This window comes from Acipenser ruthenus, unplaced genomic scaffold, assembly GCF_902713425.1.
Source record: "Acipenser ruthenus unplaced genomic scaffold, fAciRut3.2 maternal haplotype, whole genome shotgun sequence".
Taxonomy (NCBI): domain Eukaryota; kingdom Metazoa; phylum Chordata; class Actinopteri; order Acipenseriformes; family Acipenseridae; genus Acipenser; species Acipenser ruthenus.
In genome coordinates, this window is record NW_026708586.1 from 7,418 (window position 1) to 25,000 (window position 17,583).

At 50.9% G+C, this 17,583-nt stretch overlaps 1 protein-coding gene across 1 annotated transcript in view; it reads left to right on the forward strand.

Annotated features, from left to right (window-relative positions):
* The first annotated feature begins 616 nt into the window (after positions 1 to 616).
* The window catches only part of LOC117434008 (sodium/potassium-transporting ATPase subunit alpha-3), a 21,606-nt gene continuing 4,639 nt past the window's right edge, over positions 617 to 17,583 (forward strand). The window contains exons 1-12 of the mRNA XM_059021400.1: positions 617 to 1,128; positions 10,615 to 10,731; positions 11,002 to 11,061; positions 11,238 to 11,441; positions 12,328 to 12,441; positions 13,284 to 13,418; positions 13,839 to 13,956; positions 14,301 to 14,569; positions 15,898 to 16,096; positions 16,530 to 16,774; positions 16,941 to 17,133; positions 17,257 to 17,569. Of these exons, the coding sequence (XP_058877383.1) occupies positions 1,123 to 1,128; positions 10,615 to 10,731; positions 11,002 to 11,061; positions 11,238 to 11,441; positions 12,328 to 12,441; positions 13,284 to 13,418; positions 13,839 to 13,956; positions 14,301 to 14,569; positions 15,898 to 16,096; positions 16,530 to 16,774; positions 16,941 to 17,133; positions 17,257 to 17,569 (1,973 nt within the window). The 5' untranslated portion in view covers positions 617 to 1,122. The remainder of the gene's footprint in view (positions 1,129 to 10,614; positions 10,732 to 11,001; positions 11,062 to 11,237; positions 11,442 to 12,327; positions 12,442 to 13,283; positions 13,419 to 13,838; positions 13,957 to 14,300; positions 14,570 to 15,897; positions 16,097 to 16,529; positions 16,775 to 16,940; positions 17,134 to 17,256; positions 17,570 to 17,583) is intronic.

Here is a 17,583-nt window from a genome sequence, read left to right on the forward strand (position 1 = left end):
GGCAGGCTTGAGGCATGGAGACTGAACTGCTCCCTCCCCTCCCTCCCTCACCCCCCCTAAGAGAAAGGGGGCTCCCTCCAGTCCAGGGCAGGCTTGAGGCACGGAGACTGAACTGCTCCCTCAAAGGGTGTTCCTAATAATAATAATAATAATAATAATAATAATAATAATAATAATAATAATAGTGCTGCATACTCACTGCATATTTTAAATATTGTACAAGGTTCAAAAACGTGCATCAATAAAGCCATTGAAAACGCACTGGCGTGTTTTTTTTTTTGAGTGGGAGAGAAAAGTCACTTGCTGTTTTATTCTCGTATCTAGATTTTAGTGCAGCACAAACGAAAAAAACCCGCATCTCTCTCTCTCTCTCTCTCTTTTTCTCTCTCTCTCTTCCTCTCACGCACTCTACTCCCTCCATCACTGCCTCTGACTTCTGCAGTAAAAGAGGCGGGGCCCTTCTCGGCTCTCATTGGCGAGCCGGGTGTGTTCTCTGTGCCACTATTGGCCGAAAGCCGAGCCGCTGGGGGTCGGCGCTGGCTCACCATTGGTCGGTGAGCCAGGCTGGGGGCGGTCCCGGCTGGTTGCTGGTTTATAACCAGCGGCAGACTGGGGCGTCTCGCTCACTCCCACCGCATCCCACCGACCGGCACTTCTTCTTTCAAAGCCAGCACGGGCGGATTGGTTAGAGGGGAAAACCGCGGCGCTAGTTGAGGAAGACGAACCACCTCGCCATCCCCTAACGAAAAAAAAAAAACTCAACGGGCGATACTGGTTACCGGCTTTTAAAAAAAAAAAAAAAAAAAAAAAAAAAAGACTATTTAGTGTCACAACATCACTCCTGGTGTTTTACCGGCCGAATATTACATTGCGGTGTTGTTTTGTGTGCCGGTATCTCTCCGCAGAGAAGACGTTGACTGAGAAAGGAATCCGTTTCTCTTTGAAAATTACCCGTTTTTTTTCTTTTACACGCCCCCCCCACACCCCCACACCAAAAAAAAAAAAAAGGATTTATTTGTTTATTTATTTATATATTTATTTAATTGTTCAACTATAGGGTGTATTTCATTGTGTTCCTGAGACGCAAGCGCCTTCGTCTCATCTGACAACCGCAGCTTCAAAATGGGGGTACGTAAAATGAATTTAATATCTGACAGGTTATAATTTATAGTAGTGTTTATATCGGCTATAGAAACGTTTATATATATATATATATATATATATATATATATATAATATGTGTGTGTGTGTGGACAGTCTTACTGCGACTTAGTATTCAAACCAGCTGGCTACGTCAAAACTCAACTGCAGACAGGTGTTTTATAATTACTGCAGTACTGTATATATATAATGCGTCAAATGTGGGCTTGGTTATTATATTTAAAAATGTGGGTGATATCTTAATTATAATACAAAAACGTTTTTTTTTTGTATGTGTGCATTACGTTGTATTTTCATTATTCTTATATATAGATAGATAGATAGATAGTTAGTAATTTGCATATGATTTGGGTAGCAAAAAGACGATATGCTTGTTATTTTATTTTATAACTTACTGTTTTGTTTACATCCAAGGACACTGCGACACCATGGTGTGCCTTCCCTTCACACCCGGTTCCTGCTCAACGCGGTGTCGGTGTCTTATTAGAAATTATACGAGAAACCGCGAGTTTGCCTACTAGATTAGCACAGGCTGACCTGACCCGATGGGGAATTGATGAGACAGAGAGAGAGAGCGGATTAAACAGCCACAAGGAGATATCAATTATGCTGGCCAGCGTTTTAATTGCAGGGAAAGCCGGGTTTGTTTTATTAGAGGTGGATCGGCACTGCGTCAAAGCGATGAGCGCACCGCCGATATCTGCGCGTCATTAGCACCGTGAAATCGATCGAGCTGTGCGTGGAAATCAATCAGCGATGGTGCATTGAAACTGCGCCAAAACACACAGCGTGCTGCAAGCCGGGTCTTCAGAATGGGTGTGTGCATGCATATGGTGTTGCCGCTGAGCTACATGCACAGATAATGTGAGATCATGAACGAAAAGGAGGCAGGAGGGCTGTGTTTATGTAAATACGGTGGGATGTTTTGAATGGACAGGATTTGAAGGTCGGAGGGGTTCTGAGGTAAAGGTGTGTGTCGATGGATTTGACTGCGTCAGACGAGATGGAAAATATTGTTTATTGATTCTAGAGCCGGAGAGAGAGATTCATAGTTAAATGTAGATATGCAAACACGCATAACTACAAGGTGGATTTTTTGTAGAAATAGGTGAACACGGTCAAGATAGATCGAATTGCATCTCTCTCTCTCTCTCTCTCTCTCTCTCTCTCTCTCTCTCTCTCTCTCTCTCTCTCTCTCTCTCTCTCTCTCTCTCTCTCTCTCTCTCTCTCTCTCTCTCTCTCTCTCCAGCAGCAATGCGATCAGTGTATAATAACACTGCGTCAAATTGAATGGAGGCGCCTGCAGCGCCGCGGTGTATGCAGAAGCATGCGCGGTATGCGTACATGTGTACATGCATGCATACATACATACGTGCTTATAGATTGAGAGAGAGGGGTAATGAATACACTGAGGCTCTGTCTAAAAGCACACTGCAGTGTTAGAGATGGGAGAGTGAAGGGTTTGAATGACTCGAGGGTAACGAGTTAGTAACTGGCGATCCTGCTTTACTGAAAGAGAGAGATGGATATATAGATAGAGAGATAGACAGACAGATATAGATAGACAGATGGATATATAGAGACAGGTGTGTGTGTATATATATATGAGAGAGAGAGAGATGGATATATAGATAGAGAGATAGATAGAAGGATATATAGAGAGAGAGATGCATAGATATACAGATGGATATATAGATAGATAGAGAGATAGATGCAGATAGATAGACAGATGGCTATATACAGAGATAGATATGGATATATATAGACAGAGATAGATGCATATTTAGAGAAATAGGTAGATAGATAGAGAGATAGATAGACAGATGGATATATAGGGAGAGATGGATGCATAGCTAGAGAGAGCTAGATGGATCTGTAGCTAGCTAGATGTATAGCTAGACAGACAGGCACTGCAGTACGGTGTTCGGAGGGATGGAGGGATGGAAGATGAGTGCAGAGTAATCTACTGCGTCAAAACAGGAGGGGAGGGGGAGAGGGAAGAGGAGAATACAGCCATCTGACATACCCGTGTGTCAGCATTGTCTGGGTGATCAGGACGAGATTATAGTGGGGTTTAGTGCAGCCGCGGTATTGCAGAGTATCCGGGGGGGGGGTGTCGTGGTGGTGGTCATTGATTCAGTCAAGGTGACCGGGTCATTGCATTTAGGAGTAGCGGGCAGCAGTGTGGAGTAGCGGTTAGGGCTCTGGACTCTTGACCGGAGGGTCGTGGGTTCAATCCCAGGTGGGGGGACACTGCTGCTGTACCCTTGAGCAAGGTACTTTACCTAGATTGCTCCAGTAAAAACCCAACTGTATAAATGGGTAATTGTATGTAAAAATAATGTGATATCTTGTAACGTTTGTAAGTCGCCCTGGATAAGGGTGTCAGCTAAGAAATAAATAATAATAATTTTTAAAAAATAAATAAAAAGGGATAGAAGTGAAAGAAGGCTGCTGAAGGATGGAGAGTTTGTCCAATGCTGTGCTGTTGCAGTGCGGTCAAGGTGGCATCTTATAATTAAACTGTCCCTGTTAAATGGCGTCTGCTAAGAAATAAATAAATAAATAATAAATACAAGGGGAGAGGAGAGGGGATAGAGGATGGAGAGGGAGAGGATAGGAGAGGGGAGAGTTGAGGAAGATGGGATGGAGGATGGAGAGTTGATGGAGAGGGGATGGGGGATGGAGAGTTGATGGAGAGGGAGATGGGCTGGAGGAGATGGAGAGGAGATGGAGAGTTGAGCAGAGTCGATGGCATTGCTGCTAAGGTGGTGTGTTCAAAGTGGTGCATTATTAATTAAAAGCAAAGCCAGAGAGGGAGGACAGTGGATGATGGAGAGCGTGGCCGCTGCGCAGTGGATGATGGAGAGCGTGGCCGCAGCGCAGTGGATGATGGAGAGCGTGGCCGCTGCGCAGTGGATGATGGAGAGCGTGGCCGCAGCGCAGTGGATGATGGAGAGCGTGGCCGCTGCGCAGTGGATGATGGAGAGCGTGGCCGCTGCGCAGTGGATGATGGAGAGCGTGGCCGCAGCGCAGTGGATGATGGAGAGCGGCTGTGCGTTTAGGCAGCTTTGGGGCTTCCCAAGGTGACTGGATTACAGGGCAATGTCACAGAGAGGATTACCGGATTACCCAGGCTGCCTCGGGCCAGGGACTCGGGTGATCATCCCAAGAGCACGGAGACACAGACAGGTCCTGGGTAACGTCAAAAAAAAAAAAGAGCACTGCCCAGGGATTCGGAGAGTCATTTTCAGGGCCTCGAAGCCTGCGCAGGGAATATGAATTTGAAAATGTAAAGTGTCTCGTTTTTTATAAAAGCTCGCGTGTCGCCTGCGTTCATTTAGAGTCCCAGGGGCTGCACGCTGACGATACGAAACGTTTTAAATTCCTTCGCAGCGGCGCGATTGCATTTGGGATCGCTGTAACCCCTTCAGGGTTTTTTTACCTCCCAACCCAAATATTTGAATCTATATAATTTTATAAGACTTGACAATTCATTAGTATTGTTTTTACTGCTGCGAGAGTGAGCAGGCGGTTTGTATAAAAATCTCTGAGGTGTAAAATAACAGCTTCCTCTTTCTTTCTCAAGTCACGTTGCAGACAGCCTGCGGTTGGTGGTTTTGTTTTGTGTTTTTTTTTCTGTTCTGTTTGCCCTTGCAATCCGACCCGGCAGGCTTGCCAGTACTAATCCTGTGTAATTGCCGCGGTCCCGGCTCAGTGTAACACTAGCAGGTCGGTGTCTGGTTGATGCTGCGTTGTGAGCCAGGGAGGGAGCTCTGATCCTCCGGTTTAGTTTCTCAGCCCCCACTGTCTCCGTGCAGCTGCCTGGCGAGGCTGCGTAGCTATCGAGCACTGCTACATAAAATATGAATGGGGAGGAAAACCAATACCTCTCTCTCTCTCTCTCTCTCTCTCTCTCTCTCTCTCTCTCTCTCTCTCTCTCTCTCTCTCTCTCTCTCTCGGACCCTGCATGTAATACACACACCGAGTACAACGCTCACAAAATACCTTCAGGTGCGGCTGGGGCAGTGCTGGTCCTGCTGCAGCAGCTGAGGCTCTAAGTAGGGTAGCAGGTCATTAATCACTCAGTGGATGAGCGCATGTGTTTGATTGAGGCTGGGTTCAGAAGCACAGGTCACGCCAGCTCAATATTTACACAGTGCAAGCAGGATGTGTCTCGTGGGTGGCATTGTAAAGCACAGAGAGGTGTGGTAAAGCATAGGGAAGCATTGCAAAGCACAGAGAGGTCTGGTAAAGCATAGGGAAGTCTTGTAAAGCACAGAGAGGTCTGGTAAAGCATAGGGAAGCATTGTAAAGCACAGAGAGGTGTGGTAAAGCATAGGGAAGCATTGTAAAGCACAGAGAGGTCTGGTAAAGCATAGGGAAGCATTGTAAAGCACAGAGAGGACTGGTAAAGCATATGGTAAAAAACAAGGCAAAACCAGGTCAGGTGAATGCATGGGGGGGGGGGGGGGGGGATTTTGTCAGGGTGTTTTATTGAGGGAACTAAAATTAGACACGATCACTGACTGACTCACACACACCATAGTGACTGTTTGCATTCATCTCTTAACCCTGTGCGCGTGTGAGGGTCCTCCCCAGAAACTGAACGTAGCCAAATTGTTCCTCTCTCTCGCTCTCTCTCTGTTTTTTCTTCCTTCTCCTCCTTTATACACCTCTTCCCTAGTTCCCTTCTCTCTCCCTCCTTCCCTCTTTCTTTCCATGTCAGTTCATTCATCATGACACAGTTTTCCACCCTTCCTGTCTCCCACCCACTGTGTGAATCAATGGATTAGCTTTACTGGTCAAAAAAGTCACACAAGCTTCTCAAAGCCCGAGAAAACCTCCTGTGCTTTCACTAGGGGGGATTTTATGAGGGTTAGCTTACCATGGTTTGTTTTTTAATATGCTTTACCAGACCTCTCTGTGCTTTACAATGCTTCCCTATGCTTTACCAGACCTCTCTGTGCTTTACAATGCTTCCCTATGCTTTACCAGACCTCTCTGTGCTTTACAATGCTTCCCTATGCTTTACCAGACCTCTCTGTGCTTTACAATGCTTCCCTATGCTTTACCAGACCTCTCTATTAGGGTATAAAACACTTCCATGCTTGAAAAAAGATCGGATTGCTGTGTTAAGAATATGCGTGCGTGTGTGTGTGTGGTGCTTCCAAAACGCTGACATCGTTTTAACTTACTCTTTCAAACAAAGAGACAGGAAGTGGAGTCAGGTGGGTTTGTTAGCATGTGCTTGGGTGTGTGCGACCTGCATTCCAAAATAAAACCCTAAAAACAAGAACAGAGAGAAAAATAAAACCACAGCACAGTGTCGCAATACCTAGCAGGGCCATGTGGAAACCTGCGTAGTGTTGCGATCTCACAGGAACACAGCGTGCTGTGTGATTCCAGGAGAGGAAGGCACAGGGTAGCGCGTGATCGGAGAATTCAACGACCACCCGAGGGGGGGGGGGGGGTGCTACATAAACCCACGAAGCTGGGCATTAAAGTTTCACACACACTGCCCCACCGCGCTCTCGCTCTCTCAGTGTAACTCTAGCCGGTCGGTGTCTGCTTGATGCTGCGTTGTGAGCCAGGGAGGGAGCTCTGATCCTCCGGTTTTGTTTCAGCCCCCACTGTCTCCGTGCAGCTGCCTGGCGAGGCTGCGTAGCTATCGAGCACTGCTACATAAAATATGAATGAGGAGGAAAACCAATACCTTCTCTCTCTCTCCCTCCCTCCCCCTCTCTGTTTCTCTCTCTCCCTCCCTCCCCCTCTCTGTCTTTTTCTCTCTGTCTCTCCCCCTCTATCTGTCTCTGTCTTGTTCTCTTTTCTCTCTTGCTCTCTCCCCCTCTGTCTCTCTCTGTCTGTCTGTCTCTCTCCCTCCCCCTCTCTATCTGTCTATCTGTCTGTCTCTCTCCCCCTCTCTCTCGTTTTCTCTCTTGCTCTCTCCTCCCCTCTTTTTCTCTCTCTCTTTCTCTCTTGCTCTCCCCCCTCTCTCTCTATCTCCAGTGAGCCAGTTTTTTTTTTTTTTTTTCCTGGTTGTGAAGCGAGTGAGAGGAGACGGCCGCTCTGTGAGGTGGGTGTGGAGTTCCTCTCAGTCTGGCCGGGGTCGCGCCCTGCTGCTGTGGTGTTAGCGGAGGGGGGGGGGGGGGGAAGCTGGCATCCCACTCCACAACGAAGCGGTCAGTGGCTGACTGGTCATGAGTGGGCTTTAAACATTGTGTAGAGCCACCATATTGAGGCCCTGGAGATAAAGTGTTACATTTGTCCCGATAAATCAATCCAAATAATTAGACCGATTTTGAAGCAATGGAGAGCTCGGGGTGGGACAGAAGCCAGAAGCTGCCGGGGCCCCCCATCCAGGAGCTGAGTTTGACCCCCCTGCCCTGGCTGACCCGGCTCGAGCTGCTGTCTCCGCTCCTCGGACCCCTGTGAGGAGTCCGGGTGAGGCGCTCTGGGTGTTCAGCTAACGGGTGAACGAGTCTGTGAATTAATTCCCAGGCTGTGTCGCAGGATCCATGACAGAGGCGACTGTGTCGCTGACGAGGTCAAGTCCAGATTCAATCTGCAACAGGAATGACCAGAGCCGTCCACCCCCGTCTCTCTAGAGCATCACCATTAACCCGCTAGCGCCACCTAGCCCCCCAGATTGGAACCCAGGCCTCCAGAGGAAGGTGAAAGGCTGGTCTAGTGCATTAACATGAACCCGCTAGCGCCACCTAGCCACCCAGATTGGAACCCAGGCGTCCAGAGGAAGGTGAAAGGCTGGTCTAGTGCATTAACATGAACCCGCTAGCGCCACCTAGCCCCCCCAGATTGGAACCCAGGCCTCCAGAGGAAGGTGAAAGGCTGGTCTAGTGCATTAACATGAACCCGCTAGCGCCACCTAGCCCCACAGATTGGAACCCAGGCCTCCAGAGGAAGGTGAAAGGCTGGTCTAGTGCATTAACATGAACCCGCTAGCACCACTTAGCCCCCCAGATTGGAACCCAGGACCCCAGAGGAAGGTGGAAGGCTGGTCTAGTGCATTAACATGAACCCGCTAGCGCCACCTAGCCCCCCAGATTCGAACCCAGGCCTCCAGAGGAAGGTGAAAGGCTGGTCTAGTGCATTAACATGAACCCGTTAGCGCCACCTAGCCCCCCAGATTGGAACCCAGGCCTCCAGAGGAAGGTGAAAGGCTGGTCTAGTGCATTAACATGAACCCGCTAGCGCCACCTAGCCCCCCAGATTGGAACCTACTGTGTTTTACTGGGGCAGTGTAATGGTGCAGGGCTGATAACTGGTGTAGTGTTGCTGTGCTCAGCGGTGTGACTTTGCGGAGGGTGCCTCAAGGTGACGCGCTGCGGCGGCTGCATTGAACACAGCTGCAGTGCGGAGAGACAGAGAGAGATCGCTGGGCTGAGCGTCCAGCAGCGCAGTGTAGGACTGCAGAGCCAGCACTGTGTACATGAGAAGCCAGTGTGTCTGAACGTAGCATCTGTAAATAATTTCTCTTCTCTGCAGTTTCATAGGTTGTTTTTGCTGTTTTTTTTCTCCATCCCTCTTTCTCTCCTTCCGCCTCTCCCTCCCTTCCCTCTCTTTTGTCTCAAATCTGCCTTTACCTGGCTTTGAGGTGGTCTAGGGAACCCCTATCTCGTTCTTTTTTTCTCTCCTTTTTTCTTTCCACCTCTTTCCCCACACTCTCCTCCCTTTCCATGTATCTCTCTCTTTCCCTCTCCTCCATTTTCACCCTCCTGTCTTTCCTCCTTCCCTCTTCTCCCCCACCTCTCTTTCTCTCTCTCTGCAGTGCTGGCAGTTTGCCATTGAGCAGTGGGTGTGAAATTGCTGCAGGAGAGAGGGGAGGGACGCGCACGCGCACACACGCACACACACGCACGCACACACACACGCACACACCTGCTCTCCTCTCCCAGTGCTGGGATTATTCGTGCTGCAGTCAACTGACATGCACACCGTCCACCCACACACCGACCAAACAAAACATGACCGTGCTTCAGAGCAGCAGAGATCCGCTCCAAATAGGAGTGTGTAATCTCATTAGCAGCGAGTCCTGGCTTTCCCTGCTGCTGGAACAGCGCTGTGGCATCGCTGGGAAAGGGGGGAGCGGCGCAGGCTTGCCTCTGTGTGCCCCGACCCGTCCTGAGAAGAATCGTGCTTTTAAAATCTTATTTTTTTAATAAAGCCTTAGAAAGTTTCTGTGGTCATTGTGTTTCTCTCGCCGCGTCGCGGGCTGAACTGTCTCGTTCCTCGGGGTAGAATCCCGTTGCTCTTTTAAATCCTCGCAACTGCACCCCCCACCCCCCCCTCGTGGGTTCAGCAGGGAACTGCGCCACACGCTGAACTGTGCCCAGTTAAACCCCTGATGTCAGATACGTCCCTCGTTTTTATTGTCTGTCGCTTAAAATAGTTCATTTCAGAACTAATATTGCACTTCATTGTGAATTCAGCAGAATTAATGAGAGCAAAACAGCACAGTTTATTTTAATAAGAGTCAAGCAGACCAGCGTTTGGGCTCTAGTGCCTTCATCAGTGTGATTGAAACTAGAAGAGACCGAGTCAAGCAGACCAGCGTTTGGGCTCCAGTGCCTTCATCAGTGTGATTGACACTAGAAGAGACCGAGTCAAGCAGACCAGCGTTTGGGCTCTAGTGCCTTCATCAGTGTGATTGAAACTAGAAGAGACAGAGTCAAGCAGACCAGCGTTTGGGCTCCAGTGCCTTCATCAGTGTGATTGACACTAGAAGAGACCGAGTCAAGCAGACCAGCGTTTGGGCTCTAGTGCCTTCATCAGTGTGATTGAAACTAGAAGAGACCGAGTCAAGCAGACCAGCGTTTGGGCTCTAGTGCCTTCATCAGTGTGATTGAAACTAGAAGAGACCGAGTCAAGCAGACCAGCGTTTGGGCTCTAGTGCCTTCATCAGTGTGATTGAAACTAGAAGAGACCGAGTCAAGCAGACCAGCGTTTGGGCTCCAGTGCCTTCATCAGTGTGATTGACACTAGAAGAGACCGAGTCAAGCAGACCAGCGTTTGGGCTCTAGTGCCTTCATCAGTGTGATTGAAACTAGAAGAGACAGAGTCAAGCAGACCAGCGTTTGGGCTCCAGTGCCTTCATCAGTGTGATTGACACTAGAAGAGACCGAGTCAAGCAGACCAGCGTTTGGGCTCTAGTGCCTTCATCAGTGTGATTGAAACTAGAAGAGACCGAGTCAAGCAGACCAGCGTTTGGGCTCTAGTGCCTTCATCAGTGTGATTGAAACCAGAAGAGACCGAGTCAAGCAGACCAGCGTTTGGGCTCTAGTGCCTTCACCAGTGTGATTGAAACTAGAAGAGACCGAGTCAAGGAGACCAGCGTTTGGGCTCTGGTGCCTTCGTCTTTGTGCAATGTAATAACTGTAGCACTGCTAGTTAGGAACCTTGTGTAACAGACTGTCTTTGTTTCCCTCCCGGCAGTACGGACGGTCGGACAGCTACCGCGTGGCCACCACGCAGGAGGACAAAGATGGCAAGGGCTCCCCCAAGAAGGGCAAGGGCAAGGACCTGGACGATCTGAAGAAGGAAGTGCCCCTGGTGAGTCACCCCTGAGCTTCACAAACTACAGCTCCCAGCATGCACCGGGGCTAGCACTACAGCTCCCAGCGTGCACCGGGGCTAGCACTACAGCTCCCAGCGTGCACCGGGGCTAGCACTACAGCTCCCAGCGTGCACCGGGGCTAGCCCTACAGCTCCCAGCGTGTTTTATTTCTTTATTTTGAATATTTAAAATGCAGTCCAGTCCATCTGTTGTGTCGATGAACCGAATTGATTTATTTCTCTCTCTCTCTCCTCTCTGTTGTTCAGACGGAGCATAAGATGTCTGTGGAGGAATGCTGCCGCAAGTTCAACACAGACGTGGTGCAGGTGAGCATAGGGGCGGGGCTCTGCGCGAGCATAGGGGCGGGGCTTTGCTCGAGGGGAGGGGCGGGGCTCTGCGGGAGGGGCGGGGCTCTGTTTCAGTGTGTTGCAGTGTGTTTCAGTGTCTGTGTCTCGTAGTTAACCCCTCGCTCCCCCTCTCTCTCTCTCTCCCTCTCCCTCAGGGTCTGACTCTGGCGAAGGCTGCAGAGTTCCTGGTGCGGGACGGCCCCAACGCGCTCACCCCCCCTCCCACCACCCCGGAGTGGGTGAAGTTCTGCAGGCAGCTGTTCGGAGGATTCTCCATCCTGCTGTGGACCGGAGCCTTGCTCTGCTTCCTTGCGTACGGAATCCAGGCCGGCATGGAGGACGACCCCGCGGGAGACAATGTGAGTGCGCCAGAGCCGCTGTCCCCCCAGGAACGAGGAACCCGTGTGCTGAAAATCAGAGGGACCCTTATATAAACGATTCCCATTCCCAACAGCACCGCACAGTGTAGTGAAGCATTGTAAAGCACAGAGAGGTCTGGTAAAGCATTGGTAAAGCATAGGGAAGCATTGTAAAGCACAGAGAGGTCTGGTAAAGCATAGGGAAGCATTGTAAAGCACAGAGAGGTCTGGTAAAGCATAGGGAAGCATTGTAAAGCACAGAGAGGTCTGGTAAAGCATAGGGAAGCATTGTAAAGCACAGCAGCAGTGTGGAGTAGTGGTTAGAGCTCTGCACTCTTGACCGGAGGGTCGTGGGTTCAATCCCAGGTGGGGGGACACTGCTACTGTACCCTTGAGCAAGGTACTTTACCTAGATTGCTCTAGTAAAAACCTAACTGTATAAATGGTTAATTGTATGTAAAAATAATGTGATATCTTATAACAATTGTAAGTCGCCCTGGATAAGGGCGTCTGCTAAGAAATAAAATAATAATAATAATAATAGAGAGGTATGGTAAAGCATAGGGAAGCATTGTAAAGCACAGAGAGGTCTGGTAAAGCATAGGGAAGCATTGTAAAGCACAGAGAGGTATGGTAAAGCATAGGGAAGCATTGTAAAGCACAGAGAGGTCTGGTAAAGCATAGGGAAGCATTGTAAAGCACAGAGAGGTCTGGTAAAGCATAGGGAAGCATTGTAAAGCACAGAGAGGTATGGTAAAGCATAGGGAAGCATTGTAAAGTACAGAGAGGTCTGGTAAAGCATAGGGAAGCATTGTAAAGCACAGAGAGGTCTGCGTGTGACGTGTGACCTGTGACCCTCACGCTTTCCCCTTTGCCCTCCTGCCAGCTGTACCTGGGGATCGTGCTGTCAGCTGTGGTCATCATCACCGGCTGCTTCTCCTACTACCAGGAGGCCAAGAGCTCCAAGATCATGGAGTCCTTCAAGAACATGGTGCCCCAGGTGAGAGCCGCAGGACACAGCCCTGTGCCAACTGCGAGACCCCGCGCCTGCACCAGTGAGCCGGCCACAGGTTCAAACAGTGTGGCAGCGAAGAGGTTAATGTTAACGGGACACCAGCGGTAATGGAGTTTTATTAGAATCGTAGAACACAGCTAGGGGGGCCAAACGTTTTGCATCAGCCTCTATAGAATTAACTAATGTTGCTTCGTAAAGTTGAATGAAAGCTGATGGAATAACGTCACGTTAACTTATTGAATCACACGCCGTCGCTTTGTAGTTTTAACGGAAAAAACCCGACAACAAATAGAAAAATTTAACATTTCGAAATCTAATCATGGAATACTGCTGGACTGCTGTTATGGCTTCCTGACCCTAGACTTTATATACGATATCGTTGTTTCTTTGATTACCATGGTGTCAAAGATCTAAATTATGTTCATATAGTATTTATGCCTCAATCCTAAAATTCTAGGTGATTCTAAATGTTTGGACACCAGCTGTAACTGTAAAGGGATTTTACTGAGGGAATCCTAGAATGCAGCTGTGAAGATGCTGTGTCACACAAGGTGCTGTGTTGATTTTACTGAGGGAATCCTAGAAGGCAGCTGTGAAGATGCTGTGTCACACAAGGTGCTGTGTTGATTTTACTGAGAGAATCCTAGAACGCAGCTGTGAAGATGCTGTGTCACACAAGGTGCTGTGTCGATTTTACTGAGGGAATCCTAGAAGGCAGCTGTGAAGATGCTGTGTCACACAAGGTGCTGTGTTGATTTTACTGTGTGTTTGTTACTGCCATGGCCAGAGGGTTGACCTCATTGCGAGCGCTTCTTGAATCTCTGCAGCAAGCCCTGGTGATCCGCGAGGGAGAGAAGCTGCAGATCAACGCTGAGGAGGTGGTGGCTGGAGACCTGGTGGAGGTGAAGGGGGGGGACAGGATCCCTGCCGACCTCAGGATCGTCTCCGCACACGGCTGCAAGGTACCCGGGCGAGCATGCACACACGCAGAGAGACACACGTACACGCACAGACACACGCAGAGAGACACAGACACACACACACACATAGAGACATGCACACACACGCACGCACACAGAGACGCACGCAGAGAGACAGACGCACACACACAGAGACGCACGCAGAGGCAGGCAGGCAGACCTACAGGATATCTAGGCAGACAGACAGACAGGCAGGCATGCAAGACAGACAGACACACAAACACATACACACACACACACACACACACACACGCACACGCACAAACACACACATACATACATACATACATACATACACACACACACACACAGACTAGATAGACAGGTCAGACATCTACAAAACTTTTGTCTAATTGACCCCCACCCCCCCCCCTTCTGTCCCTCCTTCCTCTCTCCTGATAGGTGGATAACTCCTCCCTGACTGGTGAATCAGAGCCCCAGACCCGATCACCTGACTGTACCCATGACAACCCCCTGGAAACGAGGAACATCGCCTTCTTCTCCACCAACTGTGTGGAAGGTGAGTCGCAGGGAGATGCAGCTTCTGTATAGCACGGGAGGATACTGATACGGCCCCCTCGCCCTTCGAAAAGTGTAACACAGTGAATCTGCACAGGAACCTCGGTGTTTTACAATGCTTCCCTATGCTTTACCAGACCTCTCTGTGTTTTACAATGCTTCCCTATGCTTTACCAGACCGCTCTGTGCTTTACAGTGGTTGCCTGTGCTTTACCATGCTTTCACAGTCCTTGATTACACTATGATCTGTGCTGCCCGTTTCGATAGCTGACTCTGCATTTAGTTCAGTGTTTTGTGTTTTTCGGTTCTTCACTCTCTCTCTCTCTCTCTCTCTCTCTCTCTCAGGCACGGCCCGTGGTATCGTGGTTTGCACGGGAGACCGCACGGTGATGGGCCGCATCGCCACTCTCACCTCGGGGCTGGATTCGGGCAAGACCCCCATCGCCAAGGAGATCGAGCACTTCATCCACATCATCACGGGTGTGGCCGTGTTCCTGGGCATCTCCTTCTTCATCCTGTCCATCGTGCTGGGCTACAGCTGGCTGGAGGCCGTCATCTTCCTCATCGGCATCATCGTGGCCAACGTGCCAGAGGGGCTGCTGGCTACTGTCACTGTGAGCGGCTGAGTCTCTCTGTACCCCTCCCTCTCCCTCTCTCCATCCCTCTCCCTCTCCATCAGTGTGAGCGGCTGAGTCTCTCTGTACCCCTCCCTCTCCCTCTCTCTCCATCCCTCTCCCCCACCATCAGTGTGAGCGGCTGAGTCTCTCTGTACCCCTCCCTCTCCCTCTCTCTCCCTCTCTCCTTCCCTCTCTCCCACCATCAGTTTGAACGACTGAGTCTCTCTGTACCCCTCCCTCTCCCTCTCTCTCCATCCCTCTCCCCCACCATCAGTGTGAGCGGCTGAGTCTCTCTGTACCCCTCCCTCTCCCTCTCTCTCCCTCTCTCCTTCCCTCTCTCCCACCATCAGTTTGAACGACTGAGTCTCTCTGTACCCCTCCCTCTCTCCTCCCTCTCTCTCTCTCCTTCCCTCTCCCCCACCATCAGTGTGAGCGGCTGAGTCTCCCTGTACCCCTCCCTCTCCCTCTCTCTCCCTCTCTCCTTCCCTCTCTCCCACCATCAGTTTGAACGACTGAGTCTCTCTGTACCCCTCCCTCTCCCTCTCTCTCCATCCCTCTCCCCCACCATCAGTGTGAGCGGCTGAGTCTCTCTGTACCCCTCCCTCTCCCTCTCTCTCCCTCTCTCCTTCCCTCTCTCCCACCATCAGTTTGAACGACTGAGTCTCTCTGTACCCCTCCCTCTCTCCTCCCTCTCTCTCTCTCCTTCCCTCTCCCCCACCATCAGTGTGAGCGGCTGAGTCTCCCTGTACCCCTCCCTCTCCTTCCCTCTCCCTCTCTCTCCCTCTCTCCTCCCTCTCTCTCCTTCCCTCTCCCCCACCATCAGTGTGAGCGACTGAGTCTCTCTGTACCCCTCCCTCTCCCTCTCTCTCCCTCTCTCCTTCCCTCTCTCCCACCATCAGTTTGAACGACTGAGTCTCTCTGTACCCCTCCCTCTCCTTCCCTCTCCCTCTCTCTCCCTCTCTCCTTCCCTCTCCCCCACCATCAGTGTGAGCGGCTGAGTCTCTCTGTACCCCTCCCTCTCCCTCTCCATCAGTGTGATTGACTGAGTCTCTCTGTACCCCTCCCTCTCCCTCTCTCTCCCTCTCTCCCACCATCAGTTTGAACGACTGAGTCTCTCTGTACCCCTCCCTCTCCTTCCCTCTCCCTCTCTCTCCCTCTCTCCTTCCCTCTCCCCCACCATCAGTGTGAGCGGCTGAGTCTCTCTGTACCCCTCCCTCTCCCTCTCCATCAGTGTGATTGACTGAGTCTCTCTGTACCCCTCCCCCTCCCCCCAGTCGCGTTGATCGGAGGTCTTTCTGAACGTTGCCTCTCTCTCCCCTCTGCAGGTGTGTCTGACCCTCACTGCTAAGCGCATGGCTCGCAAGAACTGCCTGGTGAAGAACCTGGAAGCCGTGGAGACGCTGGGGTCCACGTCCACCATCTGCTCCGACAAGACAGGCACCCTCACACAGAACAGGATGACCGTGGCTCACATGTGGTTCGACAACCAGATCCACGAGGCAGACACCACGGAGGACCAGTCCGGTAAACTGGGAGAGGGGGAGTGGCTAGGGCGGTCGCACAGTTTGGTTTTGCATCCCTTGCATTTGCAGTCCAAGATCTCTCTGAGAGAATTGTAAAGTTTACACCTCTCTGAGAGAATTGTAACGCTTGCACTTCTATGTGAGAACTGTAAAGTTTACACCTGTGCAAGACATTGCTGTGAAGGATATTGTACACCTCTTGAAGAATTATCACAAAGGGTAGTTTTTTGGATGATCTGTTCTGAGAAACACTAAAAGAAACAAATTCAACGACAAACTTTTTGATAAGAAGTCTTTCGGTGTCCAGCATCGGAAGACATGGGGAACGGCGTCTCGTCGAAACGTCAGTCATTTGAATTTCAGTTTCTTTTTAGCGTTTCTAAATCAAGCAGTGTTGAGTGATTAACAGTCCGTCCACCCCCCCTCCCCCCCAGGCGCCTCGTTTGATAAGAGCTCCGCGACCTGGGTGGCCCTGTCTCGCGTGGCGGCCCTGTGCAACCGCGCCGTGTTCAAGGGGGGTCAGGACGGGCTGCCCATCCTGAAGAGGGACGTGGCGGGGGACGCCTCCGAGTCGGCCCTGCTCAAGTGCATCGAGCTGTCCTGCGGATCCGTGAAACTCATGAGGGAGAAGAACAAGAAGGTGGCTGAGATCCCCTTCAACTCTACCAACAAGTACCAGGTGAGAGAGACACAGCGAGACTCACTCACACACACACACACTGAGACACACGCTGAAGAACAAGAAGGTGGCTGAGATCCCCATCACTCAACCAGCAGCTCCCTGGGTTTTTCGCAGTGTGTTTTGACATCCTGTTTCTCTCCCCTCTCCTCTCCTCCCTCCCCAGCTCTCGGTCCACGAGACGGAGGATGTGAATGATAACCGCTACCTGCTGGTGATGAAGGGAGCTCCGGAGCGCATCCTGGACCGCTGCTCCACCATCCTGGTGCAGGGCAAGGAGCAGCCCATGGACGAGGAGATGAAGGAGGCTTTCCAGAACGCTTACCTGGAGCTGGGCGGGCTTGGGGAGAGGGTGCTGGGTGAGCGAGGGGGCTGAGAGAGAGGAGGGGAGGGTATTGTGTCTGTTCTGTGGTGATGGGGTCTTGTTTTGTATTGAATCGGGTTGAATTGAATCCCCCCCCCCTCCCCTCCCCTCCCTGCAGGTTTCTGTCACCTGCTGATGGCTGAGGACCAGTACCCCAAGGGCTTTGCCTTCGACTGCGATGACGTCAACTTCCAGACCGATAACATGTGCTTCGTGGGGCTCATGTCCATGATCGACCCCCCCAGGGCCGCCGTGCCCGACGCCGTGGGCAAGTGCCGCTCCGCCGGCATCAAAGTCATCATGGTGACCGGAGACCACCCCATCACAGCCAAGGCCATCGCCAAGGGGGTGGGCATCATCTCCGAGGGCAACGAGACCGTGGAGGACATCGCTGCCAGGCTCAATATACCTGTGAGCCAGGTCAACCCCAGGTGAGGCACAGAGA